Here is a 21,299-nt window from a genome sequence, read left to right on the forward strand (position 1 = left end):
CCCCGCCCCACTGCGGCTGCTCCCGGCGCTGGGCGCGCAGAGCCGGGGTGTCAGCGGGCCTCGCCCCGAGCCACGCAGCCGAGGGCAGGGCCAGGCCCCGCGGGCGGCGGGAGCGGGCACCCAGGGCCCGAAGGAGAGACAGGAAGAGGCTCCGAGGGCCGCGGGGACCGGCGGCGGCGGCGCGAGCCGTGCCCTGACTGTCGAGAGCCGCATGAGCGTGGCGCCCGCGTCACTCGGCGCCCCTGGGGACCCGGCCGCACAGCGCTCCCGTCCGAGAAAGGGGCGCACCCCAGCGCCCGAGGCCCGCGGAAGAGCGGCAAGCCCAGGCCAAGGCGCGGGGAAGGCTTCTCGAATATTCCTTTGCAGCCTGTAGTTTGGGGACTGAAGGTTAAATGGGGCGTTCCAGAAGAAGGCCGGGGAGGGCACACCTGGCTAGATAAGGCATGCTGGAGCAGGATGCAAGCGTGTGTGTGTGTGTGTGTGTGTGGCGGGGGGGTGGTGGTGGTGGTAAGGACACAGCACAGGACACAGGCTCTAGACCATGCTGACCCACAGACGACAACAAAGACGTCCATAGCACTGGGCATGGGCCCATGCTGGGCCAAGGGGTTCACATGCATTTCCTTCTTGAATCTGCATAAAACCCTAAGAAGGAGAAAGTATTTTTAAAAAAGATTTTATTTATTTATTTGAGAGAGACTGAGAGAGAGGGCTCGCGCGCGCACAAGCGGGGGCGGGGGTGGGAGGGGAGGAAGGGCAGAGGCAGAGGGAGAAGCTGACTCCCCACTGTGCAGGGAGCCCTTCGGGGCTCAATCCCAGGACCTTGGGATCATGACCTGAGCCAGAGGCAGACGCCTAATTGACTGAGCCACCCAGGCGCCCCAGGAGAAAGTATTTTTTATTGACATTTGCAGACAGGAAACAGGGACAGAGAGGTTGAGACACTTGCCAGAGGAGATACAGGTAAAAAACCAGCAGCACTGGGCCCCAGGGTCTGTGTTCCTCAGCAGTCCAGGGCCTCACAGCCAACGGGGACTAAACCCCCAGGACATTCATATTTGCTAGGGTTCAGAGCTGGAGGTTGGTGGTCGTGTGGCTGGCTCAGGGTTCAGGGGCGTTACCCCGGGTTTCCTTACTCCCTTCTGGCACCTTCCACATGTCTAGGTATCTCTCCTCATGGCAAGGGGGCAGCCACAAAATGGTTCCCTCCTCTGAGCCTTTCCCTTCTCGGGGACCCTCGCCTTTGCCCAGGGTCCCCACTCCCAAGCCCCTCCAGGCTGGGCGAGCACCTGGCTGTGTGTTAGGTCAGCCAAGGTTGACTCCAGGGCTGGGTGTATCCGTAGGCTCCTTCTAAAATGGGGCTCTGTTAGTGAGGAACGGGAGGGAGTGGCTGCCGGCCAGTACCGGTGGTTGCTGCAGGCCCCAGGCTGGGCGGATTTGTAGGTCCTCTAGAAGACTTCAAGTGGGAGGACCCCGTGGCACAGAGAAGCTCAGTGTCTTGTCCGGGGTCACACAGCTAGGCACTAATAGAGCTACTGGGTGCAGAACCCTCAGCCCCCCATTCCTGCACCTCCCCAGGCCGCACCTGGTCTCAGCTCTGGCAGGATCCCCGGCAGAGCCTGGGCCCCCATCTGTCAGCTGCCCAGACTGACCACACCACTTCCCTTTGCACTTCTGTCCACGACCCTTGTGGCTCCCCACTGCTCACTCGACGATGCCCAAGCATTTTAGCATCGTCTTTGTCCACGGCGCCCTCAACCCCCAAGTTTATGCTTCCCCAGCCAGGACTGCAGGGTCCCCTGTCTTGGTGCCTTTTATTCAGTTTTTCAAAGAATCAACCTCTGCTTTTATTGAATCTTCTATTTGTTTCATTAATTTATGCCTTTATCCTCGTTAATTTCATTTTATCTTCTTTGAGTTAGTTCTGTACTTCTTTTCTGACTGAGTTGAGTGCTTGGCTCAAATTTTCAATCTTTCTCCTTTTTAATTTTTTAAAAAAGATTTTATTTATTCAAGTCATCTCTATGTAGACCCAGTGTGGGGCTTAAACTCACAACCCTGAGATCACAGTTCACATGCTTCACCAACCGAGCCAGCCAGGCACCCCTCTTCTTTTTAAATAATACATTTTAAGGCTACAAAACTTTCTTTGTCCCATGAATTTTGAGTTATAGCTCCCTTATTGTCATTGGGTTCTAAACATTTCGTAATGTCCACACTGATTCATCCTTTTCCTTTCTAGTTATTTACAAGAGCGCCAGGTTTTTATTTTGGTTTTTGCTGAGGTTTTCATTTCCCATAAGTATGGCAAGTGCATTATTTTATCATTGATGTTTACTGTTTTTGTAGCCAGATAATGTAGCCTGTGTTCCATTGGTTCTCTGGAATGTGTTGAGACTCCCATTGTGGCAGAGTGGCTGGTCCTGTTCGGTGATCTTAAGTGTCTGGTAATGTTACCCGAATCCTTGAAAAGTAATTGTATTATGCAAGAATCAGGTGGTCAAGATTGTGATTCCGAGGTTCGCACATTCTCTCCCTTCCCAAATGTGTGTGTTCCTAGCTGTCCTCCCTAGGACAGGTCTGCCGGCGCCTCTCGCTGCAGTCCTGGGGTTGTGCGCCTCTCCTGCTTTGCGGATATGCTGTTAAGGACACACGGGTTTCTGACTGCTGTGTGTTCTTGATGGATTACTTCTGTTATCATTAAATAAAATCTCCTTAATCTTATTAGTATTTTTGCTTTAAATTCTATTGGCCTTTTATTACTGTTGCTACATTCTCCTTTGCTTCCTTCCTCCTTTCATGTCCCACCTCTGTGCTTTAGGAATGTCTGTTGAAACAGTACACGGCAGGATTTGATTTTTGAGAGTGTTACTGTTTTTTTCACAGAATGGGCTTAATCTTGACATTTCTGGTGGTGATCACTTGGGCTCATTTGTGCACATTTAGCTTCTGTTTTCTATTTACTATTATATCCACTCACTTCTTTTCCCTCTTTCTTGTCTTCTAATAGATTGGCAATCTTTTTTTTTTTTTTCTTTTTTAAAGATCTTCTGTTTAAGTAATCTCTATACCCGGAGCGCCTGGGTGGTTCAGTCAGTTGGGCTTCTGACTCTTGGTTGGCTCAGGTTATGATCTCAGGGTTGTGGGATTGAGCCCCACCTAGGGCTCTCCCTCTCGCTCTGCCCCTCCCCCTGCTTGCGTGCTCTCAATCTCTCTCTCAAATAAATAAATCTTAGGGAAAAAAACCTCTACATCCCACATGGGTGGAGCTTGAACTCACAACCCCGAGATTGAGAGTCACAGGCTCTTCTGACGGAGCCAGCCTGGAGCCCCTAATAGATTGGTTATCTTTATTTATTTATTTTTCTTAAGTAGGTTCTGCACCCAGCGTGGATACCAACGTGGGGTTTGAACTCACGACCCTGAGATCAAGACCTGAGCTAAGATCAAGAGTTGGATGTTTAACTGACTGAGCCACCCAGGGGCCCCAGATTGGTTATCTTTCATTTATTTCTATTCTTTTAGTAGCTTACCTAAACAATGTCTGAGACTGTCCATCGCCCTCTCCTCCTCCGGAGCAAGACGAATTTTCTGGAATGTTTAACCAGGAATCCCTTCACTCTCATCATCCATCATACTGTTGCTGATATTTTAGTGTCACCTTGATTTTAAGACTCCTCACTACTCATTATTATTAAACATGATATTGATGGAAACTCCACTCACCCTTCCTCTGACAACTAGATATTCTGTACCCCTCCCCCAGTGGAGAGGAGGAAAAAACCATTTCCCAGATCGAGAGCCGCATAGGCAGCTCGGGGGGCTGTGCTGATTTACTCCCATGGGAAGACTGTATTTGGAGCTGCTCTCCTGGAGATGGGTTCGGATTAGATTCAGAAATATCCCCTCATTTTCCGAGACCTATCCATCCTCTGCACCAAACGGGGCACATGGAATAATGCAGAATTAACGATTACTGCATGCTGACAGTGAGTTCTCGGCTCATACACGATAAGCCATATGTCATGAAATACGACATGACAACTGTCACCATTTTGTTGGTGTGGAAACTGAGGCACCCAAGGGTTCAGCACATGCCCTGAAGAGCCACAGCAGGCAAGGAGCAGGGGCAGGATCCCAGCCAGCCCCGTGCTTCCAAAGCACCCCCGGGAAGGCTCACCACCCCCGGCTCTCGAGGCTTTGATGGGTTCGCCCAGCTTCCGATCTGCCATTTCAATGAGAAGAGGGGACTCCAGGAGCTCCCATCATCATGCCCTCAACTCGCCCGTCTGGCGCCACCAGATGCTGTAAAATGATCTGAGCGGGTCGAACGGGGCGCGGGTCAGTGCAGAAGAAACGAGACTAGCCACGAGGTGAGTGTTGAAACCGGGTAAGGGACACACAAGAGTTGATCTTACTCATCCACGCTTTTGTGTAGGTGTGAACTTTTCACAGTAAAAAGTTGTGTGTGTGTGTGTGTGTGTGTGTGTGTGTAAGTATCAGCGCCACCTTTTGTGGGACCTGGGGTAAAATATGACCAAACACTTAGAAGTTGTAAGTCAAGCTAACAAAATGTTTTTTTTTTTTAAAGATTTTATTTATTTATTTGACAGAGACAGCCGGTGAGAGAGGGAACACAAGCAGGGGGAGTGGGAGAGGAAGAAGCAGGCTCATAGTGGAGGAGCCTGACATGGGGCTCGATCCCATAACGCCGGGATCACGCCCTGAGCCGAAGGCAGACGCTTTAACCGCTGAGCCACCCAGGCGCCCCAAGCTAACAAAATGTTAAGCAAAACTTGTTCCATCCTGTTCCCTTGACCAATACGTGCTCAAAATGACAAGCCCAGGTTCACACTGAGAATCTGTGCTCCTCCGAGTTCTGCAGCGGACCTCAGCGGCGGCGGGGCAGCTGGCCTCTCCCTGCGGCCTTGTTCTGTCCCACATCCGAGGGGCAGGCACGCAGCGGGCGCTTCAGGCTGCGGGCTTGGGCTCTCTGTGTGCCTCTCACTGCCTCCTCCTTCCACCCCGCAGGCAGGTTTGCACACCTCGGGTGGGCCCACCGGGGCACAGACCCAGACAAGATGACCCCTCCTGCCCTAGAAACGGTCCTGGGAACATTATGCGGAGTGTTTCAGGCCACAGCCTGCAGGGTCCGCATTTGAGGAGGGCACAGCCCCAGGTCTCACCCGGAGGAGGCTCGGAGTCGGCCCCCTAAGGCCTCTTAGGCATTACTGGTCCTTGAAGCCCTCAGAGCCCGAAACCCTGTGTCAGCTGACCAGAATCTGCCAGAACCCCACTCTCGGGAGACACAGGACTCCAAGGACTCAGCGCTCCATCCCCACCTGCCACAGGACACGGGGGTCCAAACCAGAATGAGAATGTCAGCTTCACTATCTTCTTCTGGCCCTTTCTGGACAATCCTACATGCCCCCCATGTTCTCGAGAGCGTGTTGCCAGCCCTCTACTCCTGGTTCTGTGTTCTGTAACAAGGTTTGGAATCTGAGCAAAAAGGAATTTACTGGAAGGCTATTAAGAGCTCATAATTTAGGGCCACCTGGGTGGCTCAGTTACTTAAGCGTCTGCCTTTGGCTGAGGTCACCATCCCAGGACTGGGATCAAACCTGCTCAGCGGGGAGCCTGCTGCTCTGTCTCCTCCCCGCTCTTGCTCTCGGTCCCTATCTCTGTCTCTCTCAAATAAATAGAATCTTAGAAAAAGTAAAGAGCTCATAATTTAGGGGAAAGCTAGAGACCCAGGCGCAGAAACTGAGTGGTCCTGGAGGACCATGAAACATGAACCCAGGAATGTCTCCTGAAATGGACAGCAAATGCAGCGGCAGCCCCTGCGACGGGGATGCTTGCACAGGTGATTTCTGAAGGAGGGAGGGCTCTCGGGGGTGCGTGACTCTGGATGGGCGGGGGAAGAAGCCAGACAAAGATGTGGTGTCAGCTGGAGTCTAGGCTCAGCCTGATCCCACAGGGAGCTCTGAGTGTGAGTGACACCAGTGTTGTCCTACCTTAAGGCGCAGGGGTTGATTTATTTTAATATATCTGGGTATTAGGTGTTGGTCAAGGAGGTTGGCGGGGAGGGGATCTCCCCGGCATTTTCTTGGGGAGGTGGCTCCCACTGGCGGAGGGCAAGTCTTCAGAGAAGGGTCAGATGTAGGCCGTCTTCACAGCATCGGGGACGAATGGGACCAGCCTCAGCAGCACCCACTGCAGGATGATGGCCCTCAGCTTTGTCCCTCTGCTCGGGTTCACATTCCGGGGAGGGGGGTCTATGTGGCTGGCCTCATATGCCCATCCCTTAGGCGTCTGAATAAAGCTCCCTCGGCCTGTATCTGATGGAGAAAGAAACTGAAGCTTGAGAGAAAACCAGGGCGATATTACGTAGGGCCAGTGGGTGCTGTAAAGCTAACCCACCCTCCCAGAAAAATCCACTGAGAGATTTTTCTGCAGTCAGAACTGGAATCCCATCTTTTCTGCCCCCGCCACTACCCTCAGCACAACTGAGCTCCCCCTCCTCCAGGCTGACGTGTGCCCTAAGAATGCTTGATTCCCATGTGTCCCTGGCCCTCTGCCCCTCCAGACAGCGGTCCCTGGACCCTGCAGCGGGTCTCGAATAAATGCCCGAGTTGGTGGCCAGCCAGCCCCAGTGAGTGCCCGTTCCCCTCTCTGTGCTGAAGGCACACAGACAGGGTCAGAACGAGAAGGATTAGCAGAGAAATATCTTTAGGCCTTCCCCTCCCCCTCTGCGCTGAGGACCACTCCAGCTTTGCCTTCCTGGCTTCCCCCTACCTCCACCGCCCCCGCCCCAGCTCTCTCTGAAGCAGCTGTCGTGGCTCTTGTCATTGTTCCAGTTACTACCACCGCATAACAACTCCAGAAGGACCCGACACAGAACCACCACCATCTATGATCCTAGATTCTGAAGGTCAGAGGAGTCCAAACGGGGCACAGCAAGGACACAGTGACCGGGGCCTCTGCTGGAAACTGTGAACGGCTAGGGGCTGGAATCATCTGGAGACCTCTCCACTCGCGTGCCTGGGCACCTGGGCGGGGATGACCCACAGGTTGGGCTCCGCTGGGACCGACTGGAGCACCTGCCGCCCTGGGGCCTCTCTGTGTGGCTTTCCACAGCTTGGTGGCCTCGGGACAGTCGGACTTCTTGAGTGTTCCAGCCTCCAGAGTGCTTGAGGAGTGTTCTAGCAAACAAGGGCTTTAAGAGCGTCCCAGCGAATGAGGCCGAAGTGATGCGGCATTTTATGACAGCCTCAGAAATCACAGGGCCACTGCTGCTACACTCCATTGGTCCAAGCCACCGCAAGCCCATCCAGTCCAGAGAAGGGACAGAGCGCTCCTTTGGATGGAGGAGCTCCTGGCACTCGGACTGGCAACTGGTCATTTAAACGAGTCACAGTGAGGGGGCCTGGCTGGCCCAGTTGGAAAAGCATGCGACTCTTGATCTCGGAGTTGTTAGTTCAAGCCCCACACGGGGTGTAGAGATCACTTAAAAATAAAAAAACTTGAAAAAATAAATAAAAAATAGTCACAGTGGCACGAAGTCAGGAGGAAAGGACGAAGACTAAGGTTTGAGATAGATTTTTCCAAGGAGTGTGGGAAAAGGGGGTGACAGATCAGCTGCAGAGAAGTGGCGTGGGGGGTGGACGGGAGTGGGGGGGGGTTAGGAGGTGTTGCTGAGTAACAGCCCGGTGTGAAATGGCATTTGGGTTGCTGAATCTGCTTCTTTTGCCCTGGACTGGCTGGCTCTAAGACCGAACCACAGCAGTCACGGTTTTGCAGGCAAATCTGCAGAGCAAGCTGGGCCAGGTCTAGCCAGCCGCAGCCAGCCTGCCCCCAGAAACTTTCAGGGTGGAGGCGCCTACTGTCATTTCCATCGCCTCATTACCTAGGGTCAATCTGCAAGGCCATCTCATGCATAAACGCGTGCCCCAGCATCTCATTTCCCCTGGTGTTCATGCTCCCCTGCCCCTCCTCGTTCCCAGGGGCCAGATCCCCCCAGGCCTGATCTCATCCTTCAGGTGGGAGGGAGAGGAAGGCAGGAGAGAGGGGTTCTCTCTGGAGGATCCTGGTTCCTGAGACAGGCTAATTACAGGCTTCCTAATTAATGAGCCATGGGGTTGCATTTCATCAGCTGAGTCACGATTGATGTCTGGGCCCTGGACCCAAGGGGAGGGTATCAAGAACCATGGGAGGGGAGGCCAGGCTGTCTCTGCCTCCGTGAGCCCTGGTTCTCTACAACCTCTCTTTTCTTTTTTCTTTTCTTTTCTTTTTTTTTTTAAGATTTTACTTTTAAGAAATCTCTACACCCAACATGGGGCTTGAACCCACAACCCCAAGATCAAGAGTCGAATGTTCCCCCGACTGAGCCAGCCGGGTGCCCCTACCCACTCTCTTATCAAACCCAGTTCTCTCCACTGGTTTAGAGGGTATCAGACTGTCCGCCTTCCTCCCTACTCCTGCCTCTGCTTCCCAAAGTTGCCCTTCCTGGGATGGTCCCCCAGTCTGTCCATCTCTCAGGCCTTCCCACCCCACCAGGACCACGCAGGGCTCATTGGGCTACCGTTTCCCACTCATCCAGTTTCTCTTTCAAACAGCGTCTCCCTCAGCCACGACCATCACACATCTCGGGGTGCCGTCTTCAGGGTGGCAAGCCCAGTGCAGGGGGGTCGGGGTGGGGGGGAAGGCCAGTCCTGGCTGCCGTAACCGCAGTCTGCCACAGACCATCCCAGGGCCACTCTGCACCTGCTCCTTCCCCATCTGGCTCCTTGCTCCTTCCCACATCCTCCTCCTTCAGCAGCCGCACAGGACGGGTACTTTTCCATTCACATTTCAAGCAGATTTCCCCACTTACATGAAGTGAACTGTGCTGAGTCTTTGTTGGAGGAACAGCTTTTATTTTTGTGCCTAGAGGTGTAATATTTGTTAATTTTCGAAAGCTTGGTCGTGAGCTGTTGTTCCATAATCAGAGTTATTTTGCGTGCCTCTGGCTCTAGTTTGCACGGCAGGCAGGGCAGAAAGGCTTCCATAATTAGAGGTATTTTGCGTGCCTCTGGCTCTAGTTTGCACGGCAGGCAGGGCAGAAAGGCTCCTACAGGTTGGAGAGTTGCACAGCCTCCCACCAGACCAGGGCTAGCGGTGCCTCTGTGCCCTGCCTGGGGTCCCAGTTCAATGGAGGCATCCTTAGAGGCCATGCGGTGACAACATCCAGGCCACCCTGTGGAGGGGACTTGAGTCTGCTCTTTGGCAGCCCCTGCCAGCAGTAGAGCAACGCAGGGGTTAGGGGTGGCCTTGGAGTCAGTCAGCTGAGTTCTTCATGGACCTAGCCTCAGTTTCCTCCTTCAGGAGTTAAGGATGGGGAGGGGGCGCTAGCTGGCTCAGTCTGCAGAGCATGAGACCCTAGTTCTTGGGGTCGTGAGTTCAAGCCCCACGTTGGCTGGAGAGCTTACTTTAAAAAAGAACTAAATAAAACGAGCTGCAAGGATTAAATGAGGTTACACAAATAAAGCACTCAGTGGGATGCCCCGGTCCCCCTCGAGAGTGACCTCAATACATAGAAACTTTTTAAAAAACGTTTGAATGCAAAGTTTGTGTTTTTTTCTTAAACACACACAGGTGGCCTTCAGAGTCTCCATAACGTCCTTGATGATAATATATGCTCGATCACGTTCCTGTGAACCACTTGTTCCTGGGCCCGTCTTCCCGACGCAGCCGGCCCCTCCGCGAGGGGGCGACATGGCTCTTCAGGCCCCCACCGGGGACCCGCACCCACGGCTCAGGTTGCTTGCCGCTGCCGGTGGCGCCAGAATTGTTCTCCAAGTTTTGCCCAAGAATCTTTCGGCTGGAATCTCAGGAGCAGGATGGCTGGGTCAGAGGGTCCACATACATGCGACTTTGCTAGAAGTTGTCACGTTGCCCTCCGCAGAGCTCGGACCCCCCGCATTGCCACCCGCGGTGCGTGGCCGCACCTGTCAGCCCACAGTCCCTGTGGCCGAGAGCCCACACTTGGAGATGAGTGCCGATATGCTAAACAAGAGATGGTGTTTGCACTGCTTTTATTTCATCGTATCGTGAGCAAGGCTGAGCATATTTCGACATGGTTAAGAGGCCGTGTATATTTCTTTATGAATCTTTTAGAAGTTCTATATGAACCACTGTAATACACGTTACAAATGTATTTTCCCAGCTTGTAATTTATGTTCTTACTTTGCTAATGGTAGCTCTTTCTTTCTATGTACAAGTTTTTTGTTTGTTTTGGATTTCAATGTAATCAGATTTGTCAATCTCCTCCCTCACTGTATCTGGATTTTCAGTGAGGAGGATTTTCCTCACTCCCAGGTTCCCAGTCACCCCATTTTCCACTTTCTTCTAGTTCTTGGTTTCCTTCTTCCACGAGCTCCAGCACCACTTCGTGAAAGGTCTATCTTTCCCTGCTGGTGGGCGATGCCGACCCTCCAGTGCCCTGAGTTTCCATATGCACTTGGGCCTATTTCGGGATTTTTTTTTTTAAGATTTTATTTATTTATGTGACAGAGAGACAGCCAGCGAGAGAGGGAACACAGCAGGGAGTGGGAGAGGAAGAAGCAGGCTCCCAGCAGAACAGCCCGATGTGGGGCTCGATCCCGGAACGCCGGCATCACGCCCTGAGCCAAAGGCAGACGCTTAATGACTGAGCCACCCAGGAGCCCTATTTCTGGATTTTTAATTCTGTTTCATTGGTCTCTGTATTCAAGGGTTAGTTCTCCCCACCCAACACAAACTGTACATTTTCAGGGTTTTCCTGGTTATTCTGGCTTGTTTTTCCAAATGGTCTCGATAATACGAATAGTGTCTAAGACAAGGGCAAATGTCCATGAAAAAAATGGGAAAGAGCAGGCAACAGAACCACACAGCATATATATGTATTTTTCCCCCTCATAGAAAGATAGTGTCGGGGGAAAAAACCCAAAATACTTGTGTGGCCGTGTCTCCGTAATAGGGCTGTGGGTAGCATCATCTTGCTATTGGCACAGACCTTGGTGGAGAAAACTTGCTAAAGGCCACCAGGCTGCCTCTTCTTCCCTCATCCTCCCTTCATCCCCGTGCCACTCTGGAGATCTTGTCACCCCTCTGGACCATGAGAGGAGCCGCGTCACCGCGGGGTAGAGCCTGAGCACTGTGGCCCCTTCCCAGCCCAGCCAGCTCCTTTCAGCCTAGAACTGGAAGGGAAGATCTGCCAGAGCAGGCGGCCCAGAGGCCGGGTGGGCCAGTGCAGGCTGCGGAGGGGCTGGGGGGCAGCAGGGAGGGGGGGCACCTGCGAGGGAGGGGACAGCCTTGAGGCGCCCCGCCCCGCCCACAGCCCTCACAATGGCAGCAGCCGGCCCAGGATCCCCACCCGGCAGGCAGGAGGCAAGCAGCCAAAGGAGCGGCCTGGAAGCCCAGCGGGCAGCAGCTTCCTCCAGGGCCAGGTCGCTTTGTCTGCAGACCTACTTACAGCAAGCCCGGAGGCAGAGGACTGGTTTCCTGGGGGATGGAAAAGCTCCTGGCAGGGGGGCGGCGTCGAGCTGGAGACACCCGGGAGGCTGCGCTGTGGCCCAGGGCTCGGGGCCCCAGGTGCTGCACGGTGCTGCGGCCGGCCTGCCAGGAGACGGGGTGCTCGGTGAGCACTGAGCAGATGCTCATGTTCTTCCTCGCCGGCTGGCTCTTCTACTCCTTCTACCTTCAGGACTTCTTCTGAGCGGCCCTCCCTCCCGCGGCCCCAAGCGAGCTGGCCCTGTCCCTGAGCCAGGACACAGAGCAGCCAAGGACTGAAGCCTTAGCCCTGCAGGGCGGATGGAGATCTGGGGCCCAGCCCCCTGCTCTCGGAGGGCCCAGGGCTGCGCGCTCCACACAGGCTTGGTGTGGAGTACATGACAGAGGAAAGGGGGAAGATGTGTGCCCCCACGGGACCTGCGGCCGGGCGAGGGGGCGGCGGGGCCACATCAAGGCATTGCGCTCGCTCCTGAGTCTTCTCAGAGTCAGCGGCTCTGTGCCTGGCCCGGGGGCGCTGCTGAGAAATAAACTACCCTCTGAGCCTTGCTGGCAGCTGGAGAACTGTTATTCTCATTTTCTAGGGGAGAGAATCAGCCCAGCCGTGCTTAGTGTTGTTTCTGGCAAGGGTGGTGAAAGACCACATCCTTTTGGGGACTCTTAAGAATAAGATAAAGGGGCACCTGGCTGGCTAAGTCTGTAGAGCATGTGACTCTTGATCTGGGGTCATGAGTTTAAGCCCCGCGTTGGGTACACCGAGCTTAAAAAAAAAAGAATAAGATAAAAATGGATGCATGTCCAGGGACGTGGGTGTGGCTCCACCCGGGCACAGGACGGGAACTGTCCTCCCCATTGGCTCCCAAGCCTGGTTCCCCCCCTGGGCCATCTGGGGAGCAGGAGCCCATTTGAAATGCAGATCACCAGGCCCCTCCACAGGAGGGGAGGCAGCTTTGAGCTTATCATGCCTTGTGCAGACCCCACGCTGGAAGCAGCTGCCTCTGGCTCCCTGGGGTGGGGTGGACAAGACGCCCCCCAGAGGGAAGGGCTCCTGAGTAGTGAATCTGCTCAGGAGGGCTGAGTGGGCTGCTATCCCGAGGCCACCACAGGCTGAGGATGGGAATCTCCCCACCCCCAGCACGGCTTTTGCTGCAAATGGCCGGTGGGGCTTCTCTTACGAGGCTGAAAGAAGGGTAAGGAAGAATCTGGAATGGCCCAGACCTTTGAAGCCAAAGAGCATACGGGAGCCTCACCGAATAAGAGGAAAGCCCACCAGTGCAGACCCTGATGTTTCAGGCGAGGCTGTGTCAAGGGAAGCACCGCAGGGCAGCAGAGGGAAGGAATTTCCTTTGGGGACACACAAATCTCCCAGGAATCTCGAGCCCCACCCACAGATCTCTAAATTCCTGGTCTGGACTAGAGTCCAAGAATCAGAGTTTTAATAAGCTCTAAGCTCCCCTCTTCCCTGCCAGCGTAAGACAATTGCCTCATTCCCTGGGGCCTCCCCGGAGCAGAGGAAGCAGCAGGCCTGTGCGAGGGGAGGGGAGCAGGCGGCTGGGATTTCCGGGCAGCTTGAGGCCCTGCGGCCTGCCCACAGGTGCCTGCCCTGAACTCTCAGGACGAACTCTGCAGCACCTCCAGGCCCTCCCTCCCACGGACTCACAAGGGAGCAGGGAAGAGTCCAGTGCATTTTCTCACGGCCATTCTTCCAGAGACTAGAAACTTTCCCACGCAGTAAACAGTCGTAGGAATACACACTTTCCCCCTGGGACTCCACAATACTAAATCTGAATGAGAAGAACGCAGCCTACTTCTTTCAGTACTCTTCCTGACAGGGGCCCGGGCAGGAAAGCTCCGTGGGCCTCAGAGGGCAGCGCAGCCAGCTCGGCCCAACACCACCCGGTGGGTGCCGGCCCGAGTCTCCCCACTCGCGCCCACAGCCCCGTGCAAACCCTCCCAAGTCAGATGCAGCCGGAAATATAACTTCTCGGCCCTTCAGGCCACTGACCTGAATTGCAGCCTGACGGGATGGCCGCGACGGCTCGAGGCTGCCCCGTGACAGCCCCACTTTGTGTGCGTGCCCGTGGGGGACGGACGCATGACAACAGACAGGCACTTTGTCAGGAGGAAGCCCACAGCAGACAGACGTCAACCATCCCTTTATTAAGGCTCGGAGTGGTCTGCCAGTCGGGGGCTGAGTCATTCACTCCAGACCCCCGCCACGGAGCACTCCTGGGTGACACCGAAGGCGGAGGCTGTCTTCGAGATCCCAAGCCACCGTCCATTGTGCTCCACTCACATCCACCCTGCAGGACCGGGGTGTGTGTGCCGACAACGTGGTGGGGGGGGTGCCCAACAGGGTGGGGCCGGCTCTCACAGGCCCCGGGCTCTGGCGGGGGAGGGGGTGGCACAGGAGGGCAGGGATATGTCCCCCATCCCTCCCAGCCCCAACTATGGCTTTGTTATCCTATTGCCACGTGAGCAGGAGTGGAGCACCCCCTCCCACCCGTGCTCCGGCCCGTGTGCTACACTGTGGAAGGAGATAAAGGGAAAGCCCCTGGGAAGAAAGGGCTCCTCTGCGCTTGGGACCTGGCCACACCTCAGGGGATCTTGACCCCCACTCCCTCAGCTACTCCCCTCGACGCGTCTTCTCCGGCTGAGGCTGGTCACTCAGAAGTGGACCCGTAGCACATCCTGGCTGGCAAACGGCCGCTGGCAGGCAGTGCAGGCCACGGGCAGGGAGCGCTGCTTCTCACCCAGGCAGGGCCGGCACAGGAGATGGCCACAGGGAAGCTGGTACACGGGCTCCTTTTTGAAGTAGGGAGAAAACACTCTTTTGCAGGAGGCGCACTCGGGGCCTGGGGCGCTCCCAGGCTGCTCTGGTAAATTAGGGAGGAAAATAGGCCAAGGTTAGGGAAAGCCAGCCCCTGGTTCAGGCTCCGTCCCAATGGCCGGGCATATGCCTGGAGTGGGACAAGAAGCTTCTCGACCCTCCAAACCCCTGTGGCAGTGTGCCTTTATCCCTCCGGAGGCCACTTCTGGTTGATCTGGGAGGACAGGGTGTTGGGGAGCCTGGGAACCTGGGAGGCCTCCCCTCAATTATTAAATCTTGGTGCTGCAACGAGTGCTCAAGAAAAGCTGGCTTCCAAGGGCAGGCGGGCCACACCGAGCCCACCCTCATGGTCTCCGAGCAGGATTTACTTTCCACGGGGACAGGCTGCCAAGGTCCGAGTGGGACACAAACTCATCCTGACAACAAAACTACAAGGCTCGAGATGCCACAAAACTACAAGGCTCGAGATGCCACAAGACAAGGAAAAAGCAGAGAGGGGTCAGGTTCAGCAGGGCCGGGCAGGTCAGTGGAGGAAGGAGGGCACCAGAGGGACAGGGCTGAGGTCTGTCTGTGGCGTGCCCACCGAGCCCGGCACCTGCTTCTCTTCAGCCCAGCACCACCCCCCTCGCCCCACCCCTGTGCTGTCAATCCCTTTCCTGTGTTGCAGCCTCTCTCTTCCCTGCTTCCCACACGGCCTCCCTGAATGAGGGCCACAGGGGCCAAGTCCTGCCACCACCTCCCCAAGCTGTACCCGCTTGCTTCCTTCTCTTGTGGCCCTAGCATCAGCAGACTGTTCTTTCATCCCCAGTCCACACCCCTCTGGAGAGGGCAAGGCTGGTGTCTTGGGGGAAGAAAAGGGACCAGCCATGCAGAAAGAAAAGGACGGCAAGTACGAAGAATGGTCCAGAAGCAAACCAAACCAAACCGAGAGAATAGCTGGTCCATCACAGAAAGACAGGACCCAGAGGTGTGACGTAGGAGACTGGCTTCGGGCGAGACTACAAGGGGGCGGGGGGCGGGCTGGGGCGCGCAGGACTTCACAGGCAGCAGGAGTTTAGATGTTATTCCAAGCTCAACCGGATGCCCTGAGAGGCGTCTAGAAGGGTAGTGCCACGAGCTGGTTGATAGCAGAAGACCACCCCTCTGGGCCCTGTGAGCGGCAGGCAAGGGTGGCTGTCGGGGAGCCACAGGGCTGCTGCAGGAGTCGGGGCCCACGGCACAGGAGCTGGGCCCGGGGCCAGCACAGAACAGGGCTCCGAGGCCCACTCGGAGGAGTACTGACAGGACTTGAGGATGCACGGACATCAGGAATGTTGAAGGAAACCAAGGATGACATCCACGTTGTAGGCCTGACCAAAGGATAGAAGATGCCGCTCTTTATCCACAACGGGGTCATGGGAGGTGCAGGGAAATCTCTGGCGGGTGTCTGCAGTTCTGAGTTAGAATTTCACTCAGGAAATATCCGAGTTTCCCATGTGGAGGTGCCAGGCAGCTGTCAGGGAGACTGGGGTCTGAGCTCCAAGGAGAGGAAAGAGCTACAGGCGAGCATGGGCAGTCACCGGCCAGGGGGCTCTTGCCGGGATGACAGAGAGGACAAAGAGGGTCCAGGACCAGAGTCTGGAAGAGACGGAGGAGTCAGCAGTGGAAAGCGCAAAGGGATGGTGAAAACAGAGAGAAAAAGAGTGTACCATCCGGAAGGCCAAGAGAGAAGGCGTTTTGGGAAGGCGGTGTTGGCTAGCCGCATCAGACACTGCTGAGAGGGTGAGCGACCACTGCGTCTGGAGTCCACGGAAACCACTGGTCACCTGGACAAGAAGGTTCTGGGGGTTGGCCAGGGTGGAAACGTAATCAGAGAGACGGGGGAAGCGGATGAGAAGCAGAAGAGGTAAGACGGCCCGGGATCCAGACAAGAGAATGGCTCGGCTCTGGATGGGCAACAGGAATCGAGCGTCGCCTTATCATGAGCTCCCTGAGCCTTCATCTTGTAAAAACTGTCCCAGCATTCCAGCAGGTTCTCCACTTTGTATCCTAGTTGATTCTATCATCTAATGGGGTCCCAGATTCAGGGTAGGCAAAAACTGGCTCAGTGAGCTGCCCCAGTTCTTTGCTGAAACACCAGGGACAATGTTGACAGGAAGGGACAAAGAGGACAACCCCAAGCTCCCTCCACAGTTATGTAAAATAAACTACCCAGATGTCAGATGGGAGACACACTAGATACGAAAACTAAACAAAGAAGGAGAAACAAACCAAAGTCCTCAGGACAGAACAATTAATATTGATCTTACCCGAAACACCACAGAGCTGCCAAGCCCTAAGTCCACAGAATTACCAAAACTTAACTAAAGAAAGCCTTTCTTGTGAAGAGTTACACTTCACAGGAGCCCCTCAATGCCCCCTGGAAAAGGAAAGAGACTGGGGTCTCCCCAAGGCCCAGGGCTGAAGAGGCCGGGCATGGTGGTGGGCAGAGCCCCAGAGGTGAGGCCCAGCCTCCTGTTCCGGGGCTCCCAGGAGACAGATGGGGCCTTGGTTACCCGAGCCGGCACCTGGCCTCCAGGAGGTGCTGCTTTCTCTCGTGCCCAGGTGCTGGAGCTGCCCCCTGGTCAGCCGAGCCGTGAAGGAGGGCATGGAGCCAAGGGTCGACGTCAAGGCAACTTCCAAGCTTTGTGACAGCTTCTGCTCATGGGACACTGGACCTGACAAGAGACGCACAGACCACAATATCCAGAAAGAGGTTCAGCAAAAGAGAAGAGCAAGCCTAAGTCCTCGGAGGACTACAGAACAGCACTTCCAGCTGGAATGGACACGAATGTAAAGAACCCCCTCCCTAATGTCCGCTGGCAGACTGTGATGATGGAATACCAGCAGTTAAAGCCCTGGGGACCCACCCCACCCGGCTTTCAGGGTTCCTGGTCTCTGCTCTAGCTTTCCTCCTCCCGGACAAACTGCTGGGCAGGCCCACGCCACCTGGTGGCTCCCCTGCGGAACTGCACCCTACTTTCTGTGCCCCTGCTCCCTGCCCACTCCCTCACTAGCAGCCTTTCCTAGTCTCCTCCTTTCCGGGGCCCCTGCCACTCCGCAGGGCCACTGGCCTGCACCTCTGGGCACTTGTGTCCTCTCCCTCCTGCTGAGTAAAGCAAGTGGTCATTACCAAGTGGAATAACAAAGACCTCCCTCTGCTCACTCCATGATCTAAGGAACCTTCTCTGTGCGGTCACAGAAAGCCAAGCAGTGGGCTGAGTTGTGAAGGCAACGGGGGGGGGGGGGGGCGGGAGGGGAGGGGGGGGGGGGGGGGGACAAGAAAGAACCCAGAGACCTGCCTGGTAGCAGGGTTCACAAAACTGCCTTAAAGTAGGGAGTAGAACGCTTTGCCTACAGTTTGTACGACTTGCTTGGGGCCTTGAAGCACAGGTCAGTACAGTCCTATGTCACCAACAAATCTGTCAAGGCCAACACTATCAGAGACCTCAGAGACCTCAGGGTCTAAGGACCTCACACGCTTCCAGGAGTTTCTGAGGGTCATGTTAACTAAAACTTAGACTCAAAACCAGGTAAACTTTAAGCACACTATTTGCCTAGGTTTTTTACAGTAAGAGAGAAAATTAGAAGAATGATAAAATCTAAACAGACTACTTTTCATAAGGAAAATGAAAGTGTCAAACAGCTACCTCAAAAAGTACCTGGCACGGACAGTCACGGGCAAATTCTACCAAATATGTAAAGGAGTAAATGATCCTAATACTATTATATTGCTCTAAAGTGTAGTAAGGGAGAATTTCTTAATTCTTATGGAGCAAATAAATCTTTGATAGCAAAACATGACCACAGATGGCATGTGCCCATGCATACATACACACATATACGACAGTCCACATTATTTATCCAAAATAAAACACTAGCAAACAGAACCAAGCTGAACATTGAAAGAAGCATGACCAAATGGAGTTTCTTCCAGGAATGTAATACTGTCTCAATATTTAGAAGCCTATTAATGTATTTTTTCACATTGAGAGATCTCAGGATGAAAAATCGAAACATCATCTCCACTGACACTGAAAAAGCATAGGACAAAATTCAACCACCAATCTTAGCTAAAATCACTGAATAAAAACAAACAAACAAAAAAACCACCACTGAACGAAACAGAAATCAACGGTGCGGGAGAGTGTCCAAAATGGTTCCCAATGAGCGCCCCCCCTTCCAGATACTCCTGCCCTGGGTACCTGAGTAGCCCCCCCTTGAGTGTGGGCTGGACTCAGTGACTCGCTCCTAACAGAATAAGGCAAACATGATAGGGTGTCACCTCCACGACTGGGTTATACAAGACTGACTTCCATCTTGTTTGCACACACCACGACCGTGGCCGTGGCAGACCCCGAAGCAGGTGACCCCTCCAAACCACGCCTGGACTCCTGACCAGAGAAGCCATGAGATCACGCATGTGTGGTGCTTTACGCTAGTAAACATGGGGGTCATTTAAGGGGGCAAAGCATAAAGCACAGAGCAACAGTGCCAAGCGTCACCTGGGGAGCGCAGGGATGACCGCGGACACGGACGTAGGAAACGGAGTACCTGTTGAGCAGTCCATGTGTGTCAGCCCCAGCTCGCTGGCAGCTTTCATTTTCTTAGCGGTGTGCTCTGAGGTAGTGGGTGAGACCAGAAGGCTTGTGGCAGAGAAACAGGAAGCGTCGACGCCGAGGCTACTGTGTGGCGCGTGTTCAGCCTGCTCCATCTTCCTTTTCCGAGAGGGCAGAGCAATGGAAGAGGGTGTCACTGCCAACGCAGTCTGTGCTCTCCCGAGCAGATGGCAGCCAGGAATGGAGTGCTGGAGCAGGAAATGGTCGATCCGGGCCTTCAGGGAGGGGTGAGGCAGGGGCTGGGAGTGCGGAGTAAAGGCTACCCCCGTGAAAGGGTCGCTGGGCACTCGGCCCCACGCAGCTTCGCTCCGGTTACACTTCTCCAGTGTGCTCTGGTCGATGACCTTGCCCGAGGGCAGCAGCATGGGGCAAGGCATGATCTCCAGGGTGATGGGATCCAGGAACTCCTCGGGCACATCCTGAATTACCTCAGCGAGCTCCTGCAGGCTGGAGGGGGCCTGCTGGCCCTCAGACAGGCCTCCGGGATCGCAGTCACTCTCCATGGGCAAGGCTGGGGCCTGCAGAGCTGAGTCCTGAGGAAGGCTCTCAGAGGCGAGCAGCAAGACACTGTCTATGACCTCCTGGGAGCAGGTTTTAGCTGGCTGACCCCACACTTCCAACCGTTTGATGCAAGGGATACCACTGCCTGTCACGTGGGTGATACAGATCTTGAGATGGGCCACGTGGCTAAGAGAAAGAGCCCCTTTATTCCAGAGCTCCTGTGCCACAACAGCGGGAGAGGGGAGTGTGGCTTCCATTGGGGCGAAAGGTGGCCTGGCCTTGAAGCCCCTGTGGCTAAACACCACTTGGCTCTGGTTTTTCAGCAAGACTTTGCCTACCAAGGTGAATGCCTCCTTGTCCGGGATGGTTGGCTCTCCTGGGCCCGGGGTCCGGCCCTCGGGGGCATTCCAAGATGCTCTGCTGGATAAGGCGGACGTGTACATTTCTAGGCCCGTGACATTCGGGCCTCCCCCAGCTGTGAGGTCTATGTTAATCCTACAGATTTCCACACTGAAGGGAAAGGAGACTGTCACATACACTGGTGGCTTAATGAAATACTCTGTCCTAAAACCATGGCTTCTCTTTGTGAGGTCTTCAGAGATGAGATTTTCTACTTCATAACCATCAGCTGATATCTAGAGTTAATGACAAATACGAGATGTATTCATTTGATGTGATCCAAACAAGACAATGAGTTTTCAAGCACTTGCCACTTCTAAGAAAATTATTTAAAGAAAGTATTAAGTTCCTCATTTAAAACGTCCTCTATTACACCAAATTCTCATGGTTTTTTAAATTTGTTTGGTTTTTTTGGGGGGCAGGGGGAGGCACGCAAGATCAGGTCAAAGGCTGAGGGCAACTTGTTCCCAAGTACTGCCCATCCTTAAAAACTCCGAGCAACAAAACTCCGATCAACCCAACCAAAAATCCCTTCAAAATAATGTCTCTGAGAGAAAAGCGCTGATATACTAGTGGTTTTTTATTTCAGAGGATGAAATCATAGAGATTTAGGGAAAAACAAAGATGTTCATTAAAGTTCTTAATTTTGTATTGGACTCTACCGAGTGTAACAGTTTCCCTAGCAAGGCACAATGAACAATCTTCTTGTAAATCTACAATTGTTGGAACTTGGTTAAAAAAAAAAAAGTGTGTTCAGAAACAAGGACCACAAGACTACGGGAAATCTAGAACAGTGAATATGCTACAGGGTGGGAGTGTCCGTAACTTTTTTCCCTCTTAAATTTCTAGTATTTGTTATAACTGGTAGAGATTTTAAGATACAGGTACCCCCCACACCTGAAAGTTCATATCACAGCACTCTGCTTTGCTGAAAGACCTATATTAGTACCTGCTTTTGCTAACCAAAAGAAATCCAGAGTTTCTGCTTTTAGGGAAAAAAGTCATTATCACACTGACATAGGTCTTTTGTAAAAGCAAAGTGGCCTAAGGTGAACTTTTGGAAGGCAGGAGATAGATACTCTTCATTTTACACCATTTCAGCTTATGAAAGGTTTCATAGGAATGTTCTTCTCAGATGGTGGGGAAGGAACTTGTGTCTCTGTTGGAAGAAATCAGTTTCACAATCGGGGAAACTGAAATAGTATGCTGTGTGCGGAAGGTCCAAATTAGGGGAGGGTTCAGATTTCCCCTTGCAGTTTCCTTACTCCTCGCTCCGAGCTGCGGAAAGATAACCTCTTTTGCACAAAAGGGGAAACAGCTTAATTCAAATATAAAGAAGGAATCCAAATAACAAATACAAGCCATTATTTCTAGCGTGAGAAGTAAGCGGGAAGAATGGCAGGGGA

At 53.9% G+C, this 21,299-nt stretch overlaps 1 protein-coding gene and 1 long non-coding RNA gene across 6 annotated transcripts in view; one reads left to right on the plus strand and one right to left on the minus strand.

Annotated features, from left to right (window-relative positions):
• Positions 1-154: 154 nt before the first annotated feature.
• Positions 155-3,716, plus strand: LOC117795791. Its single transcript, XR_004619937.1, has 2 exons — positions 155-387; positions 3,376-3,716. It is a non-coding gene; the product is annotated as an uncharacterized LOC117795791 (long non-coding RNA).
• Positions 3,717-13,667: 9,951 nt separating this feature from the next.
• Positions 13,668-21,299, minus strand: part of UBOX5 (U-box domain containing 5) — a 37,918-nt gene continuing 30,286 nt past the window's right edge. For 3 of the 5 annotated variants that reach the window (XM_002918772.4, XM_011224390.3, XM_034641895.1), the window contains 3 exons: positions 18,929-20,129; positions 16,891-17,052; positions 13,668-14,402 (listed from right to left, as the gene is read on the minus strand). In XM_002918772.4, the coding sequence (XP_002918818.3) occupies positions 14,194-14,402; positions 16,891-17,052; positions 18,929-20,129 (1,572 nt within the window). In that variant the 3' untranslated portion in view covers positions 13,668-14,193. The remainder of the gene's footprint in view (positions 14,403-16,890; positions 17,053-18,928; positions 20,130-21,299) is intronic. The other 2 variants (XM_034641896.1, XM_034641897.1) reach the window with 2 other exon arrangements.

This window comes from Ailuropoda melanoleuca, chromosome 13, assembly GCF_002007445.2.
Source record: "Ailuropoda melanoleuca isolate Jingjing chromosome 13, ASM200744v2, whole genome shotgun sequence".
NCBI lineage: Eukaryota > Metazoa > Chordata > Mammalia > Carnivora > Ursidae > Ailuropoda > Ailuropoda melanoleuca.